We start from the raw sequence: 24,259 nt of genomic DNA, 5'->3' as shown, positions 1-24,259 counted from the left end.
TGGCTTCCTGTGAATGCGAGGATCGACTAGAAGGTGGCCATAAATTTTGTCACGCCTTTGTTCTTACTTCACATGTCCCCCAGAGAGCCAGTGGACTCCCCCTTTCTCCATCAAAAGTTACTGCTTGCGGACTTTCAGTGCTGGACCCAAGGTTTGGAACCCCATTGGTCTATAACGTGCTTCACTTCTAGAAGAACACTAAGACCTGTCTGTTCAAAGCCTCTTTAGATAGCCTAATTTATAAAGTGATGTTAACATAATTGAGGCTCAAGGCGCTGTGATAAAAAGACGAGTTAAAATAACTATGAAAATCTAAGTTTGTCTCTCATGTGTTATGTTAGGAACCTATATTAAGTTTGCTATTAGCGCCTAATAAATTATTTTGTAATCTCAACAGGAATATTTAAATATTCACTGGAAACTTGTTAATTTCACCAGACTCTCGTGTATGTCTACAATCCATCCGTCATTTTTATAGACGATCAAGACCTGTCACTTGTCAATGTGGTCTCCTTTCTCTTGAATATTTATTTATAAGATCAAATTTTGGCGAGTCGTCTTGAAAGTAGCAACACACAAGACACACACACATACACACAAAGTAACTAAGTGAGTTCGTTTTATGTAATTTTATTTGTACAATAGATAAAAATAGTATCACATGCAAAAGGTAAAAAAATTATATATTATGTACAGAAACAAAAAGCTTAAAATAGTTTCAATTTTTTTTTATAAGTGACGGCTAATAGCATTATTTGCGTCACCACAATTACATATATACAAGCCACATTTCTTGAACAGTTTAATGCAACTCTGCCTCAAAATGCAACATCATAACGGAATACTAAGTGACATCAATCGCATTCAGAAGTCCGATAATGTTTTAACTTAATATTCAGCCAGATACTGTCAGAACATTTTGAAAACCATGTAACCAAAGCTGTCATCACACATTTCTAGAAGGATCGCTAGCAGCCCTTGTCATTGAAGCCCCTCAACCTCATTTACAAATGTTTGGATAACCAGTTATATAATCAAAGTGTGACCAGTAGGGGGATGTAGTTTCAAGGGAAGTTAATTCCACCGGAGGTAATCATCAGGATGTATCAAGACATTTACAAATGTTTGGATGACCAGTTATATAATCAAAGAGTGACCAGTAGGGGGATGTAGTTTCAAGGGAAGGCTATTCCACGGGAGGTAATCGTCAGGACAGAAAGGCTCGCACAGTTTTCTTGATTTTCTGACGACAAATAGGACACTGTCTAACAACCGAGGCACAGGTAGAGCAGGTAATGAGATGACCACACGGCAGGAAGACCATGCAGGCGTCCCCCTCCATGCAAATCTTACACTGTTTTTGTTCCTTGAGCAGGCGATTCTCTTCCATCAGTTTCAGTGTATCTAGAAGAGAAAAAAAAAGTTTAATCTGATAAATATATGCGGGGAAGAGGAAAGCCATTCTGTTACCATCATCTTTCATCATAAATACATCCACTACATTTTAGTCTTCAAAATGTAACCACGTCCGTGTTAATTTTCAATGATATCTTAAATGTTACAGACAGACGTTATTTCAAATGAAGATCGTTACGTGTTAATGCACCTTCTTCCCTAGCGCTACTAGAGCATGGAATGGGTTGCCTGAGTCAGCCAGAAAAAAAACAGTGACTTTGCAGAATTTAAATCAGTGGTTAATATGTATGACTGAATACATGACGCGTAGGACGTAATCTTTTTTGAAGTAACGTCTGTATTATATAAGATAAATCAGTTTTCCTGGCTGATTTAAATTCCAATTCAAGGCTCTAATAATGGTACTTGTACGAATTTGTCCTAGCATATGGAATAAGAAATGTGCCTTAATCTTTGTTTCTTCTGAGTATTTTATTTATTAGGGCGTGGTTTTCTATTCGTAAGTTATGATTCAGTGTTTTGTGAACGATGGCATACATAAAGAATCATTTGGCTACTTTCTGCTCTCAAAATAGTCTTTTTGAAATTAGTGCCGGATTTTAGTAAGCAGAGCCCTAGGCAGGATTTTTGTATGGAGGGCCCTTGGTACCCTCATCAAGCTTCAATATAAATGCACTTAATTTAGAAGTGTGTAATGGTTGCAAAGAACGAAATAAGAGTACTTGTAAATATAATCTTAGTTCATCTCACATTCATAATGAATATCTTGTTTAAAGTGGTATATTTTTGTTAATGTGGAGGCCCCCATAAGGATAAGGCCATGTAAAACTGTCATAAATCCGGCCTTGTTTGTATTATATTTATATTAGATGATGCTTGTTAGTGCGATATAAATATCGTTCAAATCCAAACTATTTGGTATAGCCCGGAGGGAAGGCTGTCAATATGGCTATTCTAACTGTAGAAATACTCAAACGACGTGGGCCTAAAATGAGATCTGACCAAGGCCAGCCCTGGTCTGTTCAAGTAGCTTAACCCCCAAAACTTTATTTATAGACAGCTGAAGATGGCTACCTAGCATAGATGTAGCTCGATAGAACCGAAGCGATACAATCTGTGATAGAGTTCAGGATATGTGATTGATTGGCAAAATCGCTTGGCTACCTAACAAGGGAACTCGAGTTCGTATCCAGACTCGAGCAACGTTATGTTTGCTGATCACGAAAATCTCAAAAATACCCCTCCCACCACTGGTCCACAAAAGAGATTGGACCATAGCGCCTTGAGAATACTTAAGGAAATTGTGCTATACACAAACAATTATATATAAAAAAAAACTTGCAATAATTTTTCTCAGACCCAAAACCAAATACAATGGTAAAGAAATCTAGGTGAGTGCATAGTATCGTAACAAGACGGCCGGGTACATTATAGATCTTGTGTTTCTAGAGCCTATGGTGGCTGGCTGGTCGTGTGGTATGGTATGCGCTCTGGACTGTCGTCTCGATTGTCCCGGGTTCAAACCCTGCCAGCTGCCATCCCCGACTTCCTGCGAGGTTTGGACAATGGTGTGATAGTGGTCAATTTTGAAGGAACATCCGAAAGATTTAAACACTGTATCACAGTGCATCGTATCGTAACAAGACGGCTGGGTACAATATAGATCTTGTGTTTCTAGAGCCTATGGTGGCTGGCTGGTCGTGTGGTATGGTATGCGCTCTGGACTGTCGTCTCGATTGTCCCGGGTTCAAACCCTGCCAGCTGCCATCCCCGACTTCCTGCGAGGTTTGGACAATGGTGTGATAGTGGTCAATTTTGAAGGAACATCCGAAAGATTTAAACACTGTATCACAGTGCATCGTATCGTAACAAGACGGCCGGGTACAATATAGATCTTGTGTTTCTAGAGCCTATGGTGGCTGGCTGGTCGTGTGGTATGGTATGCGCTCTGGACTGTCGTCTCGATTGTCCCGGGTTCAAACCCTGCCAGCTGCCATCCCCGACTTCCTGCGAGGTTTGGACTATGGTGTGATAATCGTCAATTTTGAAGGAACATCCGAAATATTTAAACACTGTTTTGTTTAACATGTTTCGGATGTTCCTTCAGAGTTGAAGATAGTTTACTTCCTAGTCCAAACCTCGCAGGAAGTCGGGGGATGGGAGTGGGCTGGGTTTGAACCCTCGACCGTCGATAAATCCGAACGACAGTCCAGCGCGCAAACCGCACGACCAGGCAGGGATACTATCCAGTTCATTGGCTTGTTTGTTTTCTTGCGCAATGCTCTATAACAGAACATATTACTCCAACGTGGACAGAGCATTACATTTTTTTATAGGCAGGCGCATACACAAATTACAGAGTAAGCTTTTATTTTAGCGTGGGAGAAACTATTAAGAACTTTTTTTTAAGGGGAAGTCACCTCGATTAACTTCTAGGCTAGCACCACCCGTAGCTCCTTCAGGACATTCTTGAACTTCAAGATCAGGGCTAAAGATGGCTTGGAGTAGGTCTTCCACATTATGAAATTCAGCTCCTGTAATGATGCAATAAAGACAATTTTTAGCTGCTAAATGTTATTAAATACATTTAACAAATTTAAGAAACTAGTAGGCCTACACGATTGCAACAGGCATACGTTTTAAGATGGACACACTATATAGCCGTTATAGCATATTAGACCTATATATAGAGCTACTTTTTTTGGAAGAGCTATATAATGAGGCCTGTACGCTCCATTTTTATACGGCACTTAAAAAAATAAATGTATGCTATAATTTGGTCATTAAGATTTAGAATTTAATGGATGCTTGCGAGGCCCCTCTTCTCTTTTTTAAAACTATAATAACTATTATTATTAATTGGCTTATTATATCAATAATTATACAACTTGCATAGGAAGCAACTCAAACGCAATGGGCGGGATGGGTTAATTAAAATCTATTGTAGGCCTACGATAAACACAATGTTAACTCTACATCTCTAAAAGCCTGTGAAAAGAGCCATGACTGATAGGGATATGCTAAATGTAAATTGCGGAGCCCCTGTCAGGCATGGGGGCCGAATTTGGACAAATCGGCCTAAGGGCGGCCCTGCAGTAAGCCCCCTTGAACAGAAGATTGTCTCCCTTGGTGTGAAGAGTTGCAGAGAAAAGTTATTATACAATTTAGCTTCTCACCATTCTCTTCTAGCTGCTTCTTGATAGTTTCTCTTATTCTCGGCTCAGGGACGTCCATCTCCAGCACAGCTTTGACGATCTCGCTGTTCATGGCCGCGGTGATCTTCTCGGCAACATCTGTTGAAACCGATCATCATTGAAAGAATCAGAAAGTCAAGTGCCGCTATGCAGGAATGCTGAGTTAATGGTGTAATAGATTTACCTTGACTGGTCTCCCCTGTCCCTTCGGTGTGACTGTCTACAGACAGATCCAGAACTGCTTGAAATAATTCGTCGGCATTCGAGAAATCCTCACCTGCTATTGATTACAATGGTTTTGTTTTCATTAGAGGTGTGTATATTATTGCATAATCTTATGATCCCAAGAGAACAAATATATTTTTTCTTTAATAAACATCCAAGACTTAAGTTTTTTTTTAAATGTGTAGAAAATACCCAGCACGACAACAGCTGACCTGGTGCGTTATTTTAATGTTTTTTTTTTTTTTAATTTTAAAGCGGTCCCTGCGTTTGTGCTGTTTGTAGGTCATGTTTAGATCAAAATATAAAAGTAATAATACAATTTCTCCATCACCTTACAATTACTATTGATTTTCCAAAGAAAATATTTCCATGCTTTATGCCTAGTTCTTGTATGCTTGCGAGTATCGGACGCTGACTGTAGGACTAGAAAGGAGGATCCTAGCAATGGAATTGAGATGCTACAGAAAACTGCTTGGCATCACAAACAAAGAGATTAGAAACAGAATAGTACAGAGATTGGATCCCACGATCACCTGCTAACTACTTTAAAAAAAAAAAACGCAAACTAAAAATGTATCGCCGTATTACAAGGTCCGCGGGCTTGCAAAGACCTTATAGGCTGTGGCGCAATAACATGTGGGCAGTGGGGCAATGACATGTAGGCTGTGGGGCAATAACATGTAGGCTGTGGGGCAATGACATGTAGGCTGTGGGGCAATAACATGTAGGCAGTGGGGCAATAACATGTAGGCTGTGGGGCAATAACATGTAGGCAGTGGGGCAATAACATGTAGGCTGTGGGGCAATGACATGTAGGCTGTGGGGCAATGACATGTAGGCTGTGGGGCAATGACATGTAGGCTGTGGGGCAATAACATGTAGGCAGTGGGGCAATGACATGTAGGCAGTGGGGCAATGACATGTAGGCAGTGGGGCAATAACATGTAGGCTGTGGGGCAATAAGATGTAGGATGTGAGGCTATAACATGTACGATGTGGGGCAATAACATGTAGGATGTGGGGCAATAACATGTAGGCAGTGGGGCAATAACATGTAGGATGTGGGGCAATAACATGTAGGCAGTGGGGCAATGACATGTAGGCAGTGGGGCAATGACATGTAGGCAGTGGGGCAATGACATGTAGGCAGTGGGGCAATAACACGTAGGCTGTGGGGCAATAACACGTAGGCAGTGGGGCAATGACACGTAGGCAGTGGGGCAATAACATGTAGGCAGTGGGGCAATAACATGTAGGCAGTGGGGCAATAACATGTAGGCAGTGGGGCAATAACATGTAGGCAGTGGGGCAATAACATGTAGGCTGTGGGGCAATAAAATGTAGGCTGTGGGGCAATAACATGTAGGCAGTGGGGCAATAACATTTTGGCTACGAGACCATGCGTTTTAGTGTGCAAAGCCATTAAGAGACGGTAATAGTAATATGCTTTTGTCCATAAAGAGGCCGTAACATTTATATGCCATGAAGCCGTAAGTTATGACATGAGGCCCAATGCATGGTTGACCTATTTCATACTCAAACTGCTTCGATGTGTCTCAAAGAAATGGAAACACTTTCAACTTCTAGCAGACGTGAAACCTGTGACATTTTATACACTTACCCAGTTTTAATTTCTTTTTAATCGCTTTCTTGATGTCTTTCTCGGGGACGCCCATGTCAAGGAGATCTTTCACAATGTCACTGTCCATTCTTGACTTGACCTCCTGCTTGCTAACATGAGTGGACGCTTGGACAGCGTGACTGTCTCCTCTTGGCTTGACATCTCGTTTAAAAGCTCTAGCTGTGTCCTGGTCAGCGCCTACCCTTGATAAAATTTGTGTGCCAATATCTTTTTGAGCTGTTAATAAAATTTTATGTACATTTTAATCCGTATTTTTCATACACACATTTCTTAACTGAACACATCCATTCATGATGGAATGTAAATTATATTCTCAATTAACTCTTTCTCTCCGTAATTATTTTCCTCGTATTAGTAGTATTGTTCATTTTGCTCATTTGTTTTTCACAATCCTGTTATGATTAAACTTCAACAAATTTTTTGCTTGTAATCAGAAAATGTATGCTCTTTTAAAACAACACAAATCAAAGTTTATAATTCCAAAAATCAATTTAGTTTAATGGGGTCAAATCAACGTTGGCACCGTCGATAGGAGAGAAAGAGTTAAAACAAGATATAAACAAGAATTGTCGATCAAATCATAAAGTAGACCTTAAATCTGATCAGACATCCTCTAAAAGTAAAGTAGCATTATCTAAAAAATAATTCATGCTTTATGTTTTTAACTGTTTCCACAGTCGCTATTTTGGTCTAAAGGCTATACGCTATGCTCTGTATCTTGTAGGCCTAATTTGTACACAACATAAGACCGCCGCTTTCAATATAGACGACGCTTTCTTCGAAATGCTAAGTTGGAACTTGCTATGACGTCATTGGTACTTGGTAGTTAATGTATTTTTCTTCCTTGTTGCTACGTCACGATTTCTTGTGACGTCAGTTGTGTAATGTACTAGTTTAGAGAGTAGGTTAGTTTTGTTAGTTAAATATATTGTGTATTGTTTTAGCGACGGTAAAAGTAATGACGTAGTAAGACAGACTAATGACGTAGTAGACTTAGGCGAACAAGAGACCAACATGGCGTTATGTTAGAAGTAGGTTGTGTTTTGAATAGTAGTTGAATAGTAGTTAGATATAGCGACGTTTTAGAAAGACTGGACGGATTTCCCAGTGGTTAATAAAGTCTCATTTTATAGAACTGAATGTTGTTATCAAGTATATCTATTTTGTAATGTTCTGTGGCTAATGTTAAAGTAATAATTGATACATAGTCGAAGTCAGATTAGATTAGCCCACAACAGTTGACATCTTTAGTTTTGGTCACCATTATCCATTTTTGGATTATTAAGAAGCCGGATTCTGGGTCCGGAAACGTTTCTTGGCTTATGAACTAGAGGACATAGCCATTTTGGACCTAACCTATCCAGACCAATCGTCAATGAAGACCTGAACGCTGACCTGTAACGTCGCAACCTGTGGGTAGTGGAGACCAATAAGGTCGTTGCCACCTCACAGGTCTAGTAAAAAGAAGCAACGAGCTACTGGTTTCCGCGGCCCACAGTTTGCGACGTCACAAGTCAGTGTTGCAACTTTCTGAAACGAATGGTCTAGATCAGGAGTTCTCAACCTGTGGGTCGCGGCCCCCTTGGGGGTCGATTGACGATCTGCCAGGGGTCGCCAAAGACCATCGAAAAAATGGATTATTTGTATCTATTCTTCTATTGCCTTATGTGTGTGCGGGGGCGGGGGTCGCGGTAGACAGGGGGATTGTAAAAAGGGGTCGCCGCGCTTAAAAGGTTGAGAACCGCTGGTCTAGATTCTAAGAACACTTGGCCTTGGCTACCTGTCGTTCGACCACGGAAAGCCTCCCAGATACCCCTCTTCTCACTGGTCCACAGCGGTAAAACTTTACCTAGCGCATAGAACTATAGTGAAACATTCTAATAAAACATTCTATACTCTAAGAACACTTGGACTTGGCTACAAATCAAGCGACCCAACCTTTGAGCACGGAAGCCCTAACAGATACCCCCTCCCCCCACTGGTCCACAAATGAGATTGGATCATAGCGCTCTGAGCATGCTATAAGCATGAAGGTTGCGCTATTTAGAATTTTTTTTTTTTTAATATAGGCCTAGCATTTATTAAGCATTTAGTTTTTAAAAAATCGACTGTAAGAATCAATGGCTGTCAGATAATTATGAAGATAATGGATGGCTGCCTGGTCGTGCGGTTTGCGCGCTGGCTGTTCAGATTTATCGATGGTCCAGGGTTCAAACCCTGTCCGATCCCATCCCCCGTCGTCCTGCGGGAGGTTTGGACTAGGAAGTAATTATCTTCAACTCTGAAGGAACATCCGATACATGTAAAACAAACAAACAAATTATTTGTTAATAGTCTAATAAAAAGATTGGCTCATTGATAGGCCTACCTGAAACAACTGTTCGTGTAGCTCTGATTCTCGGTGTTATAGTTTCACGTCTGCCGATTCGACCTTGACTTATCCGTTGTGCTTTTCCGGAAGCGTCTGGGGTGCTACTTTCTCGTCTGCGTTTCACGGATGTCGACAAGCTTCGAATGATCTGCCCATTGCCGGTCATGCTAGTGATAATGACGTCCTCGGCAACGAGACCACTATCCATGAAGTCCATGCTAGACACACGATACAGAATAGGCCTGCCTCGAGTCGACATTTGCGGTACGGATATACTCCTCTTCTCAAGAGTCACTCAAAAATCTTTTCCGAAAGAACACAAAATGAAAGCGTCTAGTGATACTGTAAGATTGTCTGTAAGATTAAACGATATACTGCTCAAAAAAATTAACGCATATGTGACAACGAAATGACCAGTTATGTAGAAATGGGTCAAAATTTGAAACACATATTATGAACTGTTATCAATATTCACGGTGAGAGAAAAACAAAGTCAGCACATGTTAGAGTGTGTGCATGAAGTTGTGTGTGTGAGTGTGGTATTATTATATACACATGTTGGGTGACAGGCCAAGTGAACCTGACTAACAAGTGTCTGGGGGGGGGGGGGGGGGAGCTTCATCTGATAAACAAGCAAAAATTTAAAAAAATATAAAAAAACAAACAAAACAAAGCTTATACAAGGGGAAGAACTGTTAAAATAAGAGCCATATATCTTCAGACTGCAGGAGTAAACACCCTTTTTTTCAATATTAAACAAAGCTAATTAATTACCACTTATCGATTAGGCAAACTAATTGGTTATTTTTTTAAAATAATTATTGATTCAATGTATTGTAATCGTGTCATCGACTATGATAGGCCTAATTATGCAAAATTTCATAACTTGGTCCGAGAATGGAATATGGGAGAGAAAAACAAAACATGTAAAAAGAAAACTCCTGACTGAAGTTCGTGTCAGGTAACCCTAATCATATGACGGATAGAAATCTATTGGTTGGTAAGATAAAGTACACAACGAATTGAAAGCCTGCCATTTTGAAGTTGTAGGCCTGATATTTTGAAGCTTTAGGCCTGACATTTTGACGCTGTAGGCCTGATATTTTGAAGCTGTAGGCCTATCTGCCAAACATGACCACAAAAGGAAGACATGTCTAAGGTCAAAAGTTCTCCTGCTGTGACGCCATACGAATTTGCGGTAAAACGACTCCGAGCGTCACAAACGACACTTCTCAATCAACTGTGATAAATATAGATCTTATTTTATCTTATACAATGCAGACGTCATGTATGTCATGTATGTTAATCAGTGACTTAAACTCTGCTAAGTCGTTGGTTCTCCTGACTGACTCAGGCAACCCATTCCATTATCTATTGGCACTACGGAAGAAGGAGCACTTGTTCGAATTTTTTTCTAGCATATCCTGATATTAAAAGTGACTTTCAATAGTGTAGTATATCAGTGTTCTGTGTTCAACTAACAAAAAATCACCAATTTTCAAAGACTTTATTACCGTACTCGATCCAACAAGTAGAGTCTATAATTATCTATTGTTTCAATTTCTCTACAATCCGTTGACAACAAATTTCCAAATATGGAGAAGCTGCTGGCATATATACTTTGTTATCATGGTCAACTTTGATGGAAACATGAATCTATCATTTAGCTAATCAAACCTTTTCAAGAACAGATTCAGAACTTCATTTAGCTAATTAAATCTTAATCAAAAAGTTTCAGAACTTCAATGGCCATTGACAGAGTTCGTTTTTTTTATTATTATTATAAAGAATTTTAGGCCTATATGTAATACATTAGAAGACGGACATAAATAAGTTGACCCTGACTAAAGTCTTATTCTAAATGCACGTTTTGTTTTGATTGTAAAATGTTTCGGATGTTCCTTCAGAGTTGAAGATAATCTACGTTCTAGGCCAAGCCTCTTGCAGGATATGGCAGCGGGTAGGGTATGAACCCGGGACCATCTAGACAGCCGAACGACAGCCCATCGCGCATACCGTACGACCAGGCAGATACCAGGTCTGTAAATAGCTGGCAGTGGATTTCCTCTGAAAGATACAGTTGGAGGGCTCCCACCGCGTAATTTAACACACATTTGAAACTTTGAAAAAACCCTTATTGAAGACAACCTATATGTAGAAGACGATAAGAAAACTTAAACAGGCCGCCGGTGGACAACGACTTTGTCTGCAGGAGATGCGTAAAAATATGCAGGTCGCAACTGGGCTTACGTGGTCACGTGATTCATTGTCCTCATTCTTAGTGTTTGAATGAGTAGAAGACATGGCCATTATTATTATTTAACAGGCCTACAGCTCATAAAAATAAATTGTTTGAATAGATTGAGTTTTCAATAGATTAAGACTATTTATAGGCCTACATTCAAGCCTGTTTAATTAAAGTATAATTTTGAAATTAAAAAAAAAATGATCCCTCTTAAATTTATTAAAAAAAAATATATGAAATGCTAACACTTTGTAATATTAGGTGTACACTTTTTAAAATAAAATAGTTGAAATAAAGAATACCGACCTCTCCTTACTTGTATGTAACCCAGACTTCAAGTTGTCACCGGTCTCTCCTCAGTTAATTTAGCCACTTGATTCGAATCTTGGTCTGTTTCTTAACGTTTTCCTGTCAATGTTTTGTCGTACATCTTCAACTTTCTCAAACTTGACAGTTTTGTTTTTTTTGTTAATAAATTTGAGTTTAGGGCACTTCGGCACAATTTAGTTAGGCCATGTCGTGCCCGCAATCCTTTAAGGATCACTCTCCCTTTATATAACAAGGGCTAAATTCTATACAGTTAAATCATTAAAAACAAGGTCTATTCACAGTTAAAATAGTAAAGGTAGTAAAAATTTAATAATTCGGTAAAAATCTTATGTAAATATTATATGTTCACAATTCATAAATCAGATCTTCGTAGACAACCCCACCTCCCGGACAAAGCCCAGTACCTTCTCAGGGTGGACATTGTCGAATAGTGTTTTTAAGTTGTGTGCTCTAAAAACATTTCTCCCTGACATCCTGGTATCTGGGGCAATCAATGAGGATATGTTCCACGGTGAGGCAAGAGTCACAGTAGGGCCTACTCACAAAGTGGAAGCTCTTCTCCCTTCTGCACAAAAGATTGCGTGATGTAGGTGTGGCCAATCCTAAATCTGGACATGGTCGTGCTACCACTCCTTGTCATCGTACCTCCTCAGCGATTCTCTCGTTTCATTCATTTTCAGCTTGTGTTGACCCGGAAATATTCCATATGTTAGGACGAAGTCATACAGAGCGAGGTGTCAGAATCATTCAGAAAAAAATGGAAATAGACCTCAAGTCTTTAACATGAATGACTTCTTTTTTGAAGTAACGTCTGTATCATATAAGATAAACGTCTGTATCATATAAGATAAGAGAAGATACGTGTACAACGTTTCTGTCTTATGTATTGGTTTAATTCTTCAGTGTTTATCGAGATTCAGCTTCTACTGCCAGGCCTATACATTTCCACTGGTCATATTTATCATTTAATTTTTTGTGTTCAGCCTTTTATGCATATTTAAACTACCTGAAGAATAATTTGTGTGTATTCTTTTATTTGTGAATATCCCAATAAATTTTTCTGCATCATTTAAATTGAAAATACCTATATTGAGCTGTTTTTTAACTCACATCAGAATGTTCGTAATCCGATTACAAATGTTAGTGGCAGCTATGGAAGTAATGGCGGTGGTGGGTTAGGAGGTGACTTTGGTTCAGATAACTTTAATGATGGTATGGATGGCCCATGGCCAGGTTTTGGGAATGGTCAGGCTGGTTCTGGTGGAAATCAAGGTGAATTTAGAAACCAGGAAGGGGGCTTTGGAAATGGAGGTGGATTTGGCAATGGAGTTAGAATGAATGTCAATTTACAAGATAGAATAGATAGACCGTTAGGTAGAAATAATGTATTTTTTTAATGACATTGTTTCTTATGTGAATGTTGTATTTTAGTGTGCGTGTTTCATTAAGATTTGTCAAATGATTTTGATTTTTTATAAAAGACATAATAAAGTTTGTCTTCGAGTCCGAAGATTAATGAGGAATGCAGTATTTCCCGTGGCTACACAGCCCCAGATGTGACCCACATATTTTGCCACATTCAGCGAAGGCATTACGATTGGAAGCCAGTGGTCAATTTAGATTTTCTTTTCACCGTTTACATCTGTCCTCGGCAGTGGATTTTCGTATAGTCCCAAGTATGTATCCCACGGCCTTTGTAAGTGGCATCCAGCTATCTCGTTATTACTTTCAGCCTGTGCAAAGTAATTTTAAATCAATACTTAAATACAATCTGTTTTGAACTAATGTCTTAATGTACATAGGTAGGCCCCCTACACATATTTTAATTTATAAAGTACAGACGTTTCTTCAAAAAAGAAGATGGTTATGTCCCACACATGTCCCTAAGTCATCATCCATGTTATTCAATGACAAACTCTACCAAATATTCCATGCTCTAATAACACTAGGGAAGAAGGAGTATTTGTAAAAATTTGTCCTAGCTTATGGAACAAGGGGAGGCGCGGTGGCTGAGCGGTAAAGCGCTTGACTTCCGAACCGGGGACCGGGGTTCGAATCCTGGTGAAGACTGGGATTTTTAATTTCGGGATCTTCGGGCGCCTCTGAGTCCACCCAGCTCTAATGGGTACCTGACATTAGTTAGGGAAAAGTAAAGGCGGTTGGTCGTTGTGCTGGCCACATGACACCCTCGTTAACCGTAGGCCACAGAAACAGATGACCTTTACATCATCTGCCCTATAGACCACAAGGTCTGAAAGGGGAACTTTACTTTACTTTTATGGAACAAGGAATGTGCCTTTATCTTTGTGTCTTTCTGAGTATTTTATTAGGTTTTATTTTTGTATTTGAAGATTCAAATGTTCAGTGTTTTACTTTTTAAGTCTTCTATCCTGAAGGCTAAGATTTTATTAAAGGTGTTACTCTAATCAAATGTGAATATTCATTTCTCATTGCTCTATGTTGTGTCTTTTCTAGTTTCTTATGTTTTAAGGAGTTGTTTAAGAATTAAATGCTTCAGATACCAAAGCGTATTTCTTAAAAAATTATCTATTGAATTCAGCAAGAATTTGATAAATAATGAATTGATTTTTTGCTGCTTACACCATCATTGCATACAAAAGTTAACACAAGGTTAGAAAATGACATGACCAATGATAACAAATATTAAGATAAATATCACGAAAATATGGATTTATTCAGAACCAAAATAAAAATGCAAAATAAAAATGCAATAATAAAATGGACAAACTAAAGACATCAGATCAGACAGGAATGAACACGTAACAAATTGCATGACTGACGCAACAGACCATGTGATCATATCACAAGATAGACACAAACATGACACATTGAAGGACAGACACTGCGGACTGAGCAAGAAAACAGTATTTTAAAAAGTTAGCTCAATACAAATGAAAAGCGTTAAATTAGATGTCTGAGATAATGTGTTTCACTATTTCCTACTTCCGTATACAATGCTACGATTTAGGATTTTTATTAAGTTTAAAAAAAAAATATATTAAAATGTAAAAAAAAAAAAAAGAAATATTGCACAAATGTTTAAAAACATAATTAGGTAGTCTTAAGAATGTATGAAAAAAATGTCCCTCTTATCTTGGCACAATGTATTTAAGTAGTCTTAAGAAATATATGTACGGACTGTCCCTCTAATCTTGGCGCGACATATTGGGCACAGATTCAGGGCTGGGGCACAAGTGGAGCAGCACACAAGATGTCCGCAGGGCAGAAACACTACACACACTTCCTCGTCCATACAGATTTTACACTGCCTCTGTTCTTTCAGTAGCCGGTTTTCTTCCATCAGTTTTAATGAGTCTGTAACAAAGAAACGGAATAACAGTTTATCTACTTCTGTTTTAATGAGTCTTCAAGAAATGATTATATGTGATGCATTGGAAATTCAGTTTGGCTAGTTCTAGCATGCACAATTATTTAGAAAAATTCATTTTTATCAACTAACTCTGTCTATCTGTCTGTCTTTCTGGTAAAAAGTTGTATACATTATTTCTCCCACACCCCTTCTCGGGTAAAGTTGAAACTTTGCACAAAGGGTAAAGTTGAAACTTTGCACAATTATTCATTGGCATAGACATGACATGAATCTATAAAAATATTACACAATTTCAACTAATTACTGGTAATTAGTTTGTTTGATACCAACAAACAACATTATTATTCAGTATTCACAGATATGGCTAAATATTTAAGGTTTTGTCCCCATAGATAATTTTATTGTAAGTTATTTCTCCCAAAACCATTTTTTAATCAAGTTGAAGCTTTAATCAATTATAGCTTGTACCTAACAAAACATGAATTAAAAGAGTAACCAATTGGTCAAAAAATTATTGATAATTATTTTGCTTGATTTTGAATAAGGGAAATAACTAGATAATTGAGTTATATTGTTGTATGTGTGGAACTCTTTACCTTAGATAAGCTTTATTTTTTAAATACTTTGTTATGTGCATCTATTTAGACTTCCCCAGATAGCCATTAGCTAGTCTTTTCCATTATTGATGCATTGGACATGTACAGCTGCAGCTGGAATAACCTGCCCTTTGTGCAGCCGAACATTCCGGGCTCACATAGGTCTCACCAGCCAGAAGGCACAAAACCCCAGTGCAAAGCCCTCAGCCCTCTGTATGAAAAAAGTGGTCATCATCGAACCACGATGGACAAACTATAAATATATATATATATACCTGGTAATTTAATAGTTTTGTTTGGACTTGACTTTTCCCCTTTCGATTCCAACACTGGCTATCCTTGTTTTTTAATCCATGCATTAGAACATTGTGGTAATAACATATTTATATGTTAGCCTTTATTTTCTCCATCCCCATGGTGTGCAAATAGAAGAAACTAATTGTTACCACAGCTGAGAAAATTGGGACACAATGTGAGACAAGATCTATTGATCAAGATTATTTCTCATTCATATTGGGACACAATGTTAGACAAGATCTATTGATCAAGATTATTTCTCATTTAAATTGGGAGTTGTTTCTTGTACTTAGAGAGACAGCATGCAGAGAGCCTAAAGGAATGACTGTCAGTTTTTGGATGTGCTAATGAGGTGTGCTTCTGGATAAGAAACAATGGTCGAATGAATGAATATTTCAAAACTGATGAAAGCTAACTGATAATTCTAAATTTAGCTACAAAATCTTTGAGCTATAAAACCAGGACTATGTTTCAAAATTTAATTAAAATAGTATTTGAAACCAAGAAAATATATAAAATATTTCATACTTTGAAACAAGTCTAAGTGTATTTCAAATTTTAAAACTATAAATTGGTATTTGAAATTTGTGTATACACTGAAACTTAAGGATTACAATTTTAAAATATAAATACTTCAGTGGTGGAATTTTATTTGTATGAAATGGTATTCCAAATATAATTTGAACATAAAATATTTTTAACCATTAATCAAAAGATAAAACTGGGATTGGTCAATACAAATGAAAAGAAATACATTTTTTTTAGAGAGAAAGAAAGAGTGGAAATTAAAGAACTTTTTACAACAGCTTAGCATATTACTTGGCACCACAACATTGACCTAACAGCTCAGCACTATCACACTACAAACCAATCAACACAAATACAAGTGTCCCGACTATATAAAACATACAAAGCTTCATGTTCAATTAATTAAACATATCCCCAACAATAAGCTTGGTATAACCATTTTTGAATATCTGGGTTTGTATTTTTTTTACTGCACACAAAAGCAGAAGTACAACAAATGAATACTTCCACAATATCAAAATATGTATCACAGTTTGGTGCAAGACAACACATACCTTGACTCTCTGATTCACTAGGGTGGCGTCTGTCCTGTTCATTCTTACTGTCACTAACACTATCACTAACATCCCCTGGTCCTCCACTGCTAGAACTGAAGATGGCTTCCAGCAGTGCTTCAGCACTAGTGAAATCTTCCCCTAAACACAAAAGATGTATCATACAAGTGTACCAAAACACGGATGGAGTTTAAAAATAAAATGGATTTATAAAGATTGTGTGGAGATCGTACAATACAAGTGCTAGAAAGACACCCTTAAGAGCTCCTTCAGCATTCGCGGCTGGGAAGCACTAATGAAGCCAATAGTTAATGTTAGATTAGATTTAAATTAAAATATTTTTCATGCTAAAAAAAAAAATATAAAAGTACTTCGTCAAGGTGATCTCGTCAAATAGCTTAAAGCAGTCATCATAGTAATAAAGCCATGTTCTAGCTAATAGCAGTGATCTTGTGCTCAAGCTATAAGCAGTCATTTTCAACCTTTGCTTTCACTGACCTCTTTGTCAAGCAGTGCTAATGACACAATCATATGAGTGACATTCTATGCTTACCATTTTCTGCTAATCTGGTTTTGATGGCTTCCTTGACCCTTGGCTTTGGAATCTCCATGTTAAGTACAGCTTTGACTATCGGGCTGTCCATTCTTGCAGTGATCTCTCTAGGGTCTATATCTCTTTGAGCTGCAAAAAGAGTAACATCTTTGTGTGTGTGTGACTGTTCAAGGGGGGATGGGGAGAAGTGTGTAGAGAAGGGGGGATAGAACTGAGCAGGCCTAAATAGTATACAAAAAATAAAGAGCAGTGGTGAGTGGTAAAGCGATTGGTAATTGGAGGACTATTGGGTTCAAATCTCGGTGAAGACTGGGATTTTGAATTTCGGAATTTTTAGGGCACCCCAGAGTCCATTCATTCTAAAGTAGTAAAGGCGGTTAGGGGTGTGGTGGCTGAGTGGTTAAGCGTATGATTTCCGAACCTGGGCCCTGGGTTGGAATCTCTGAGAAGACTGGGATTTTGAATTTCAGGATTTTTAAGGCGCTCCTGAGTCCACCCAACTCTAATGGGTACCTGACTTTAGTTGGGGAAAGTAAAGGCAGTTGGTCATTGTGCTGGCCACATGACACTTTGCTAGTTAAGGATTGGCCATAGAAGTAGATGACCTTAACACCATCTGCAACATAGATGCAAGGTCTGAAAGGGAAACGTTACTACTTTTTAAAGGTGGTTAGTTATTAGCTGACACCTTCATTAACCATGAGCCACTGAAATATGATCTTTACATCATCAGCAAGGTCTAAAAGGGGTACACACTCATTTGAAAAGACCACTTTTATGGTTGAAAGGAAAAACAAAAGTTTGTTAAATTTTTTTACATCCTATGCAAAGTTAAAATTTAAGAAAGAGAAATTCGCCAACTTTTATTTCTGATAATTTGAAGTGTGACTTACAAAAAAGTGAAGGATGTTGACCAAATGCTCTTGAATATGTTAGAGAGCTTCCCTCATACACTGGCTCTGGGATGTCAACATCAGAAGAATGAATAAAATGTCCATGAGATAATGGCAAACGACGATCAGTGAAGTGGATGCGACTCATGGACGGGTTACGTAAAGAGCATACATTCCTGACACTATGGGACACGGTACCCACTCGCTGTTCTAGATTCGATACTACAAGAGGGTCCACTGAACTTTGTGTCATGTGTTGACAATTCCTATGCGACATAAGTCTATCATCAAAGTCCCAATAAGCTGACACCATGTCAGTGTCAGAGTCCTGGTAATTGTAATCAGAGTCCTGGTAATTGTAGTCAGTGTCCTGGTAATTGTAATCAGTGTCCTGGTAATTGTAATCGGAGTCCCGGTAATTGTAATCAGAGTTCTGGTAATTGTAATCAGAGTCATGGTAATCGTAGTCCATATGGCACTTCCTACATGAAGCACAATAGATACTGTGAGCCATTGGACCAAGAGTTCAAGTCTTTAAGAAACACTTTATTGTACACTACAATTGTTGATCATCTCCATTCAGTATGTAACTTCAACTAACCTCAGTGTGTTAGGAAATGTTTGTTACCCTTAAGTCAATGATTTTCATACACAGGTCATGAGCACAGCTCAGAATGGCCAAGTTTGTTTTTTGTTTTAAGGAATGAACAGAGGAGGTAACTCATAACACATACACACACACACACTAGCAGAAAAAAAAGTGGGAGGGGGGAGGGTTAAATGTTGTGAAATAAGGGGAAGTAACACAGACAAAACAATGGAAATAAATAGTTTGTCTAAGATGATTTCAAGTACAATACTGTCGAACAGAATACGATATGAGCGATGACAATATGTAGACTAAACATTTAAACTAGCATGTACAGGACACCAAGCAAGCAAGCAAGCAAACGTCAATGGTTGTAACAAATGTTGTGGGTAAGGTTGTAACAAATGTTGTGGGTAAGGTTGTAACAAATGTTGTGGGTAATTCACTTACCACTGGCTTTGACAATATTTTTGAGCTCAGTCTCATCGACAGACGCTGTCTGGTAATCCTGAAGAGACAAGAAAAATTTTGTCAGGAGTCTTGTTGAAGTAGGATTTCTATGTTAAGAGTGCTAGAAATTCTGTTGCACATAGCTTTGTTTACAACTTTTGTGTGACAAAAAAAAAAATCACCGGCAAGACATCTTACTTGACATGAAGATGATTTTACAGACATACGCTCAAAATATATGTAGCTCGAAAGTTGCCATATAGGCAAAATATTACTGGCCAGTGCTGCACATTTTTTTTATACAGAGTGAATAGTGTGCTCTGCTGCAAGAAAACACTTTTTTTTTAATTGTGCTCTTCTCAACTGTTGAGAAAAAGTGGGTTTTGAAGCTTAGGATGCAGGAAAACGCTAGCTGGCCACTACATACATATGTGCGTTAAATTTACCTTGAATTCACATGTGTAGTAGTATTGGTCAGTGCTGCCTAGATGTCTTTATTAGACTGAATTTGGCATGTATTAGAAGTCTGTCTCTCCCCTTTTTAATACATTTTTTGTTTTACATGAACCCTACTTATTATGATTAAAAAGTATTTGAAAAAGTGTGTTATTTATGAAAGAAGGATAGACTTTTGCAGCATCCCCTGTTGTCTGAAGGAATTCCCAAAGTTAAAAAATAAACTAACACCAAGTTAGTACGCACTAAATGTTCTTTGCACAGAAGGAACACAAATGTTTCTGTATAGAAGGAACACAAATGTTTCTGTATAGAAGGAACACAAATGTTTCTGTATAGCAGGAGCACAAATGTTTATGTATAGTGGGAACATAAATGTTTCTGTATAGAAGGAACACAAAAATTTCTGTATAGAAGGAGCACAAATGTTTATGTAGAGGGAACACAAGTGTTTCTGTATAAATGAACACAAATGTTTTTGTATAGAAGGAATACAACTATTCTTTGTATACCAGGACTATTTTTAACCTCCTAAGATTTTAGCTTAAAAACTCAAAATAGTGACTTTTTGGATTGCTACAATAATATGAACTTATTATAATTAAGGACAAACACAAATTTTGTCTCAAATTTGTGAATTATTTAGCATGGTACTCACTAGTGATTTGGTTTAGTTGGATCAGCACTGACTTACCGTAAGGTTGACATCTTTCAGAACATTCTCAATGAAAGCAAGGCCTTTAGACTGCTTGACATACTGGCATCTTGGAAACCATCTGGCATGTTCACGCCAAGGGTCATCATTAGGCTCCCAGTTACGTAGGCCTCCGTCGCAGAAAAAGCACTTGACGCTATCCCCATGACCTAAATGACAAAGTAGTTTTCAAAAATATTTATGAACGAATAGTCACTTTGATTTTATATCTTCCCTTAAATTAGCAATACTTTTTTGTTTTGGTCTAACAAATAAGGTTAAAATTTTTTTTCAAAAAAAGGCAATTCCTCCTTATGAAGCTTATTAAATTACTTTTTGTAAGAGCAATCACTTCTTAATAACTAATAAATGATAAAAAATGTACTCCACCCCCCTCCTGGAAAAAAGTCCTGGTTACACGAATGTGTAAATCTACTCATAGTATAAACACTACACAGATCATCTCATATATATATATATATTTATTGGTCTAGTCATTTAAACGCTCCAACATAAAAATGAGAACGAAGAAGAAGAAAGAAGACTTGAGTACTATACTTAGAATAACTTATAAAAAGATCGAGAGCCAACATTGGTTTTGAAAGGACTTTCGCCTTCGGGAATGTCCCAAAGTTAAGCCTTATAGATTATTATTTATTTTTTAAAAATTATTTTATTATATTTTAAGTTTAATAATGGAGGTATTGTCTTTTTAAAAAAATGTATCTTTTTCTTATTTATATGTAAACCTTTAAAGAATACATGCGGGAATACCCAATGATGTAGAGTATGTGTGTACAAGATATAATATAGATTGTATTGACCTCCAGACCAAGTTTAATTTTATAAAGATTAAAGATTATTATTTAAAAAATTATAATACTCAAACCAGAGTTTTCACTGTGTGGCCAATTAGCTAGTATTTTTTTTCTCAAAGACATATTTAATATAAACTGTCAAAGGTCTAGGAAAATCATTAGAGCTGTTTTCAAGATCAAGGTCTAGCCCATCAAGAATTTGCAAGCTGATAAGAGGAATCATAAAAAATAAGTGTTATATAACATCTATAACCAAACAAGCAAAACTTATACAAAAAAATGAAAGAACCTACCAACATAAAAAAATCCAGCTTTAGCCAGATCTGAAGGTTTGGGATTTCGGCTCATATCCCATGAGCTGAAGGAACTGAGACGTGATGGCTCAGTTTTATACTTCTGATGCTTAGGTCTGCTGACAGTTACGGCACTCATGAACTCTTTAACAAACTGGCACTGTGGGAAATGTTTGTGGTGTTCCTCTAGAGGAACATCATTATCGTTCCAGTTTCGGAGGATCCCATGGCAATAGGCACACTGCACTCTATCGGGAGCCCCAATAAAAATGAACCCAGCTTGAGCAAATTCCCGAGCTGAAGCCCCTCGAACGCCTGACCAGCTTTTGAATGTTTGGAGTCGAGCTTCCTCTGAGTCTTGGTATTCCATATAATCTATCCCAGGGTTGGAAGTCTGTCTATTCGCTATTGTTTCTGAGTTTCGCGAGGAACGGGGATCAAAAGCACATGACTTAGCTCGTTGAAAATTGGGACGGGTGCTTGGAGATTCTGAAATAGCAGACTCTGAGGTGCTGCTTCTTCTGGCAGGTGGGGAGTCAACAGTTCGAGAGGATGATCTGGGTGCTCCAGAAACTTTAGGAACAGGAGAGCCTGTTTTCATTCTGTTGACTTGTTTCTCTCCACGAGCTAGCCTGGGTGAGTTACTGGATGGTAATCTATTGGAAGGAGTTGGAGTGTCACTAGCCAGTGAAGGTTCTTGATTAAGCAGGCCTTGACCATACAAGGACTTTAATGTGTCATACATGACGCTGGTGTTGGGATTCTGCTGCCAAGAGCCAGCCACCATATTGCCAGCCTCTCTCAGCACTGACTTGATTTTCATGTACGCAGCCTCAGCGGGCACAAAAACGGGAATGTTTCCACTACCGCTGCCCAACACAAATGGGCATTGTGGGTTTCTAGTTGCATGAACAACAAAAGGATCATGATGCCGCTCCCAGTCCGCTACTTTGAGCCCACAAACAAAACACTGGACCTCATCACTACTTCCTGTATAAAAAAATCCCGCCTTAGAAAGATCTATAGCATTCGGCTTGACTGTCTTACAGTGAATGTCAGCACCAGGCCATCCCTGGAAAGTCCCAAGTCTGAAAATTTCTGAACTGACTGACGCAATAGCCATGTCCAAATTTAGAAGGTGATTCAAAATCAGTCGTTCTTAATCATTATTCAATCATTTTCCTGAAGGCTGAATTAAAAATTTATACAAATAAGTTTTTAATTTGTTAAAAGAAACCTAAATATAACTTAAACATCGTCATGCTTAATACTTTCGTAACTAACTAAAATTATGCTCCTTTTTTTTATTGTACATCATTAGATTTATTTAGATATTTTAGAATAAACAATTTTAAGAACTCCCTAGTGGCCAGTACCAATTATATTTAATACTAAAACACCAATGACTATAAGCCATAAATGTGGTCCATGGATGATGTTATTTGTAAATATTTATTTAGTTCCGTGTCCAATTGTTAAAAAGAGTATCAAGTGGCCAGCAAAAAGAACTACCATTTCCACCTATCCCATTGGCTGATATCAAACAGCCTTGTCATTTTGAACTTTTGAACCGTTCTAATTTGAGCAGCCTTTCATCAGGTGAAGAACATCCATGGAAATCAGCACCACCACCAAGATAAGGCAATAACTACTTATGGAGCAGAGACATGGAGAAGCATTATCACCAGTGTAAAAGATATTCAGGTATTCATCAATACCTACCTCAGGAAGATTCTTATGATCCCCTGGCCAGACAAGATCACTATAATTAATGAGAAACTGTTGCAAAGCAGTAGGCCATTACAGAAGATATCCTTCAGAGATGCTGGCGGTGAATAGGCCACACCCTCTGCAAGCCTGCAGCCAACATTACAAGACAAGCCCTCACCTAAAACTCGCAAAGAAAGAGGAAGAAGGGACAGCCCAGATTTTGAAGCAGATCCATGGGCAAGATATGGAATATGGGGCCACTTGCACAGAACCAAGAAGCCAGGAAGGTGATTGGTAGCTTATAAATTATAGTAAATTTATATAAAACCCAAATAGGAGCACAGACAGAGAATGAATTACTAATTTTAAACTGTAAATCTTTCAATTTGAGTACTTTCATCCCTTAGGCTTAGACTTAGTCATTCTAAAAAGTCATTACGGATGAAGTTTCTTTCACAGACAGTCACAATCCACTTTTGCTTTAACAAAAATGTCCTGCAGTCAACCTGCAGTGAATATTTCAATTAGTGATATCTCAACATTCATTCATGTCCCATGACTCACATGATCATGAGATACTAGTATTAGATCTAGTTACCTCCTAGATTCTAGTATTACTATTATTAGTATTATACTATAACTATATTAATATTCAATGATATTCATTTATCATGATTCATGTAAATGTAATATAGACTTATAATAGACTATTAATTATAATTATATCATAATAATTTTTTTATTGATTGTCTTATAAGTCTTATTATTTTATAAAATTATCTAGACTATTCAGAAGTAACAAGTATTCTAGACTATCTAAGTCTAAGTAAAATAAGTATCTTACCAAGACTGTCCAAGACCAAGCCGACCAAGTCTTACGTATGATAATGATTCCTTTTCATGATAAAGACTGAAATGTCTACTAGATAGATCTAGAATACTCTGTCAAAATCTAGATCTAAATTTCTAGTCCTGTAGTAACAAGAATCTATTTTAGATATCTAAAACAACAAAAAATGACTTCCCGATTTCATACATATCACTGAACTAGAG

At 37.8% G+C, this 24,259-nt stretch overlaps 2 protein-coding genes across 4 annotated transcripts; both read right to left on the bottom strand.

Moving 5' to 3' along the window:
- Positions 1-780: 780 nt before the first annotated feature.
- Positions 781-9,259, bottom strand: LOC106067761 (baculoviral IAP repeat-containing protein 2-like). 3 transcript variants are annotated; one of them, XM_013227016.2, is made up of 6 exons: positions 8,846-9,259; positions 6,457-6,693; positions 4,795-4,890; positions 4,593-4,709; positions 3,837-3,950; positions 781-1,404 (listed from the first exon to the last, which is right to left on the bottom strand). In XM_013227016.2, exons 1-6 carry the CDS (start codon positions 9,105-9,107, stop codon positions 1,208-1,210), a joined length of 1,023 nt encoding a protein of 340 aa, XP_013082470.2. In that variant the 5' UTR covers positions 9,108-9,259; the 3' UTR covers positions 781-1,207. The 3 variants fall into 3 exon arrangements, with proteins under 3 accessions (XP_013082470.2, XP_013082471.2, XP_055890084.1); XM_013227017.2 differs by having other exon boundaries at positions 4,795-4,887; XM_056034109.1 differs by lacking the exon at positions 4,795-4,890.
- A 4,840-nt stretch (positions 9,260-14,099) lies between these two features.
- LOC106067757 (baculoviral IAP repeat-containing protein 7-like) lies at positions 14,100-24,211 on the bottom strand. Its single transcript, XM_056034093.1, has 7 exons — positions 24,051-24,211; positions 21,497-22,685; positions 20,386-20,555; positions 19,236-19,293; positions 17,304-17,432; positions 16,751-16,891; positions 14,100-14,759 (listed from the first exon to the last, which is right to left on the bottom strand). The coding sequence occupies exons 2-7, from the start codon at positions 22,617-22,619 to the stop codon at positions 14,563-14,565; spliced, it is 1,818 nt and encodes a 605-aa protein (XP_055890068.1). The 5' UTR covers positions 22,620-22,685; positions 24,051-24,211; the 3' UTR covers positions 14,100-14,562.
- Between the last annotated feature and the right edge of the window lie 48 nt (positions 24,212-24,259).

This window comes from Biomphalaria glabrata, chromosome 6 (assembly GCF_947242115.1).
Source record: "Biomphalaria glabrata chromosome 6, xgBioGlab47.1, whole genome shotgun sequence".
NCBI lineage: Eukaryota > Metazoa > Mollusca > Gastropoda > Planorbidae > Biomphalaria > Biomphalaria glabrata.
This window is presented reverse-complemented; position numbering and strand designations above follow the sequence as displayed.

What these genes read in the sequence shown, in the direction of transcription:
- LOC106067761 (XM_013227016.2), bottom strand. Translation starts at nt 9,107, where the DNA reads ATGTCGACTCGAGGCAGGCCTATTCTGTATCGTGTGTCTAGCATGGAC. An exon ending in GAAGCAGCTAGAAGAGAATG is followed by an intron (nt 3,951 to 4,592) that starts GTGAGAAGCTAA and finishes GCATCATTACAG; the next exon opens with GAGCTGAATTTCATAATGTG. An exon ending in TAGCCTAGAAGTTAATCGAG is followed by an intron (nt 1,405 to 3,836) that starts GTGACTTCCCCT and finishes TTTCTCTTCTAG; the next exon opens with ATACACTGAAACTGATGGAA.
- LOC106067757 (XM_056034093.1), bottom strand. Translation starts at nt 22,619, where the DNA reads ATGGCTATTGCGTCAGTCAGTTCAGAAATTTTCAGACTTGGGACTTTC. An exon ending in AGCTGGATTTTTTTATGTTG is followed by an intron (nt 20,556 to 21,496) that starts GTAGGTTCTTTC and finishes TTTGTCATTTAG; the next exon opens with GTCATGGGGATAGCGTCAAG. An exon ending in TGAAAGATGTCAACCTTACG is followed by an intron (nt 19,294 to 20,385) that starts GTAAGTCAGTGC and finishes TTGTCTCTTCAG; the next exon opens with GATTACCAGACAGCGTCTGT.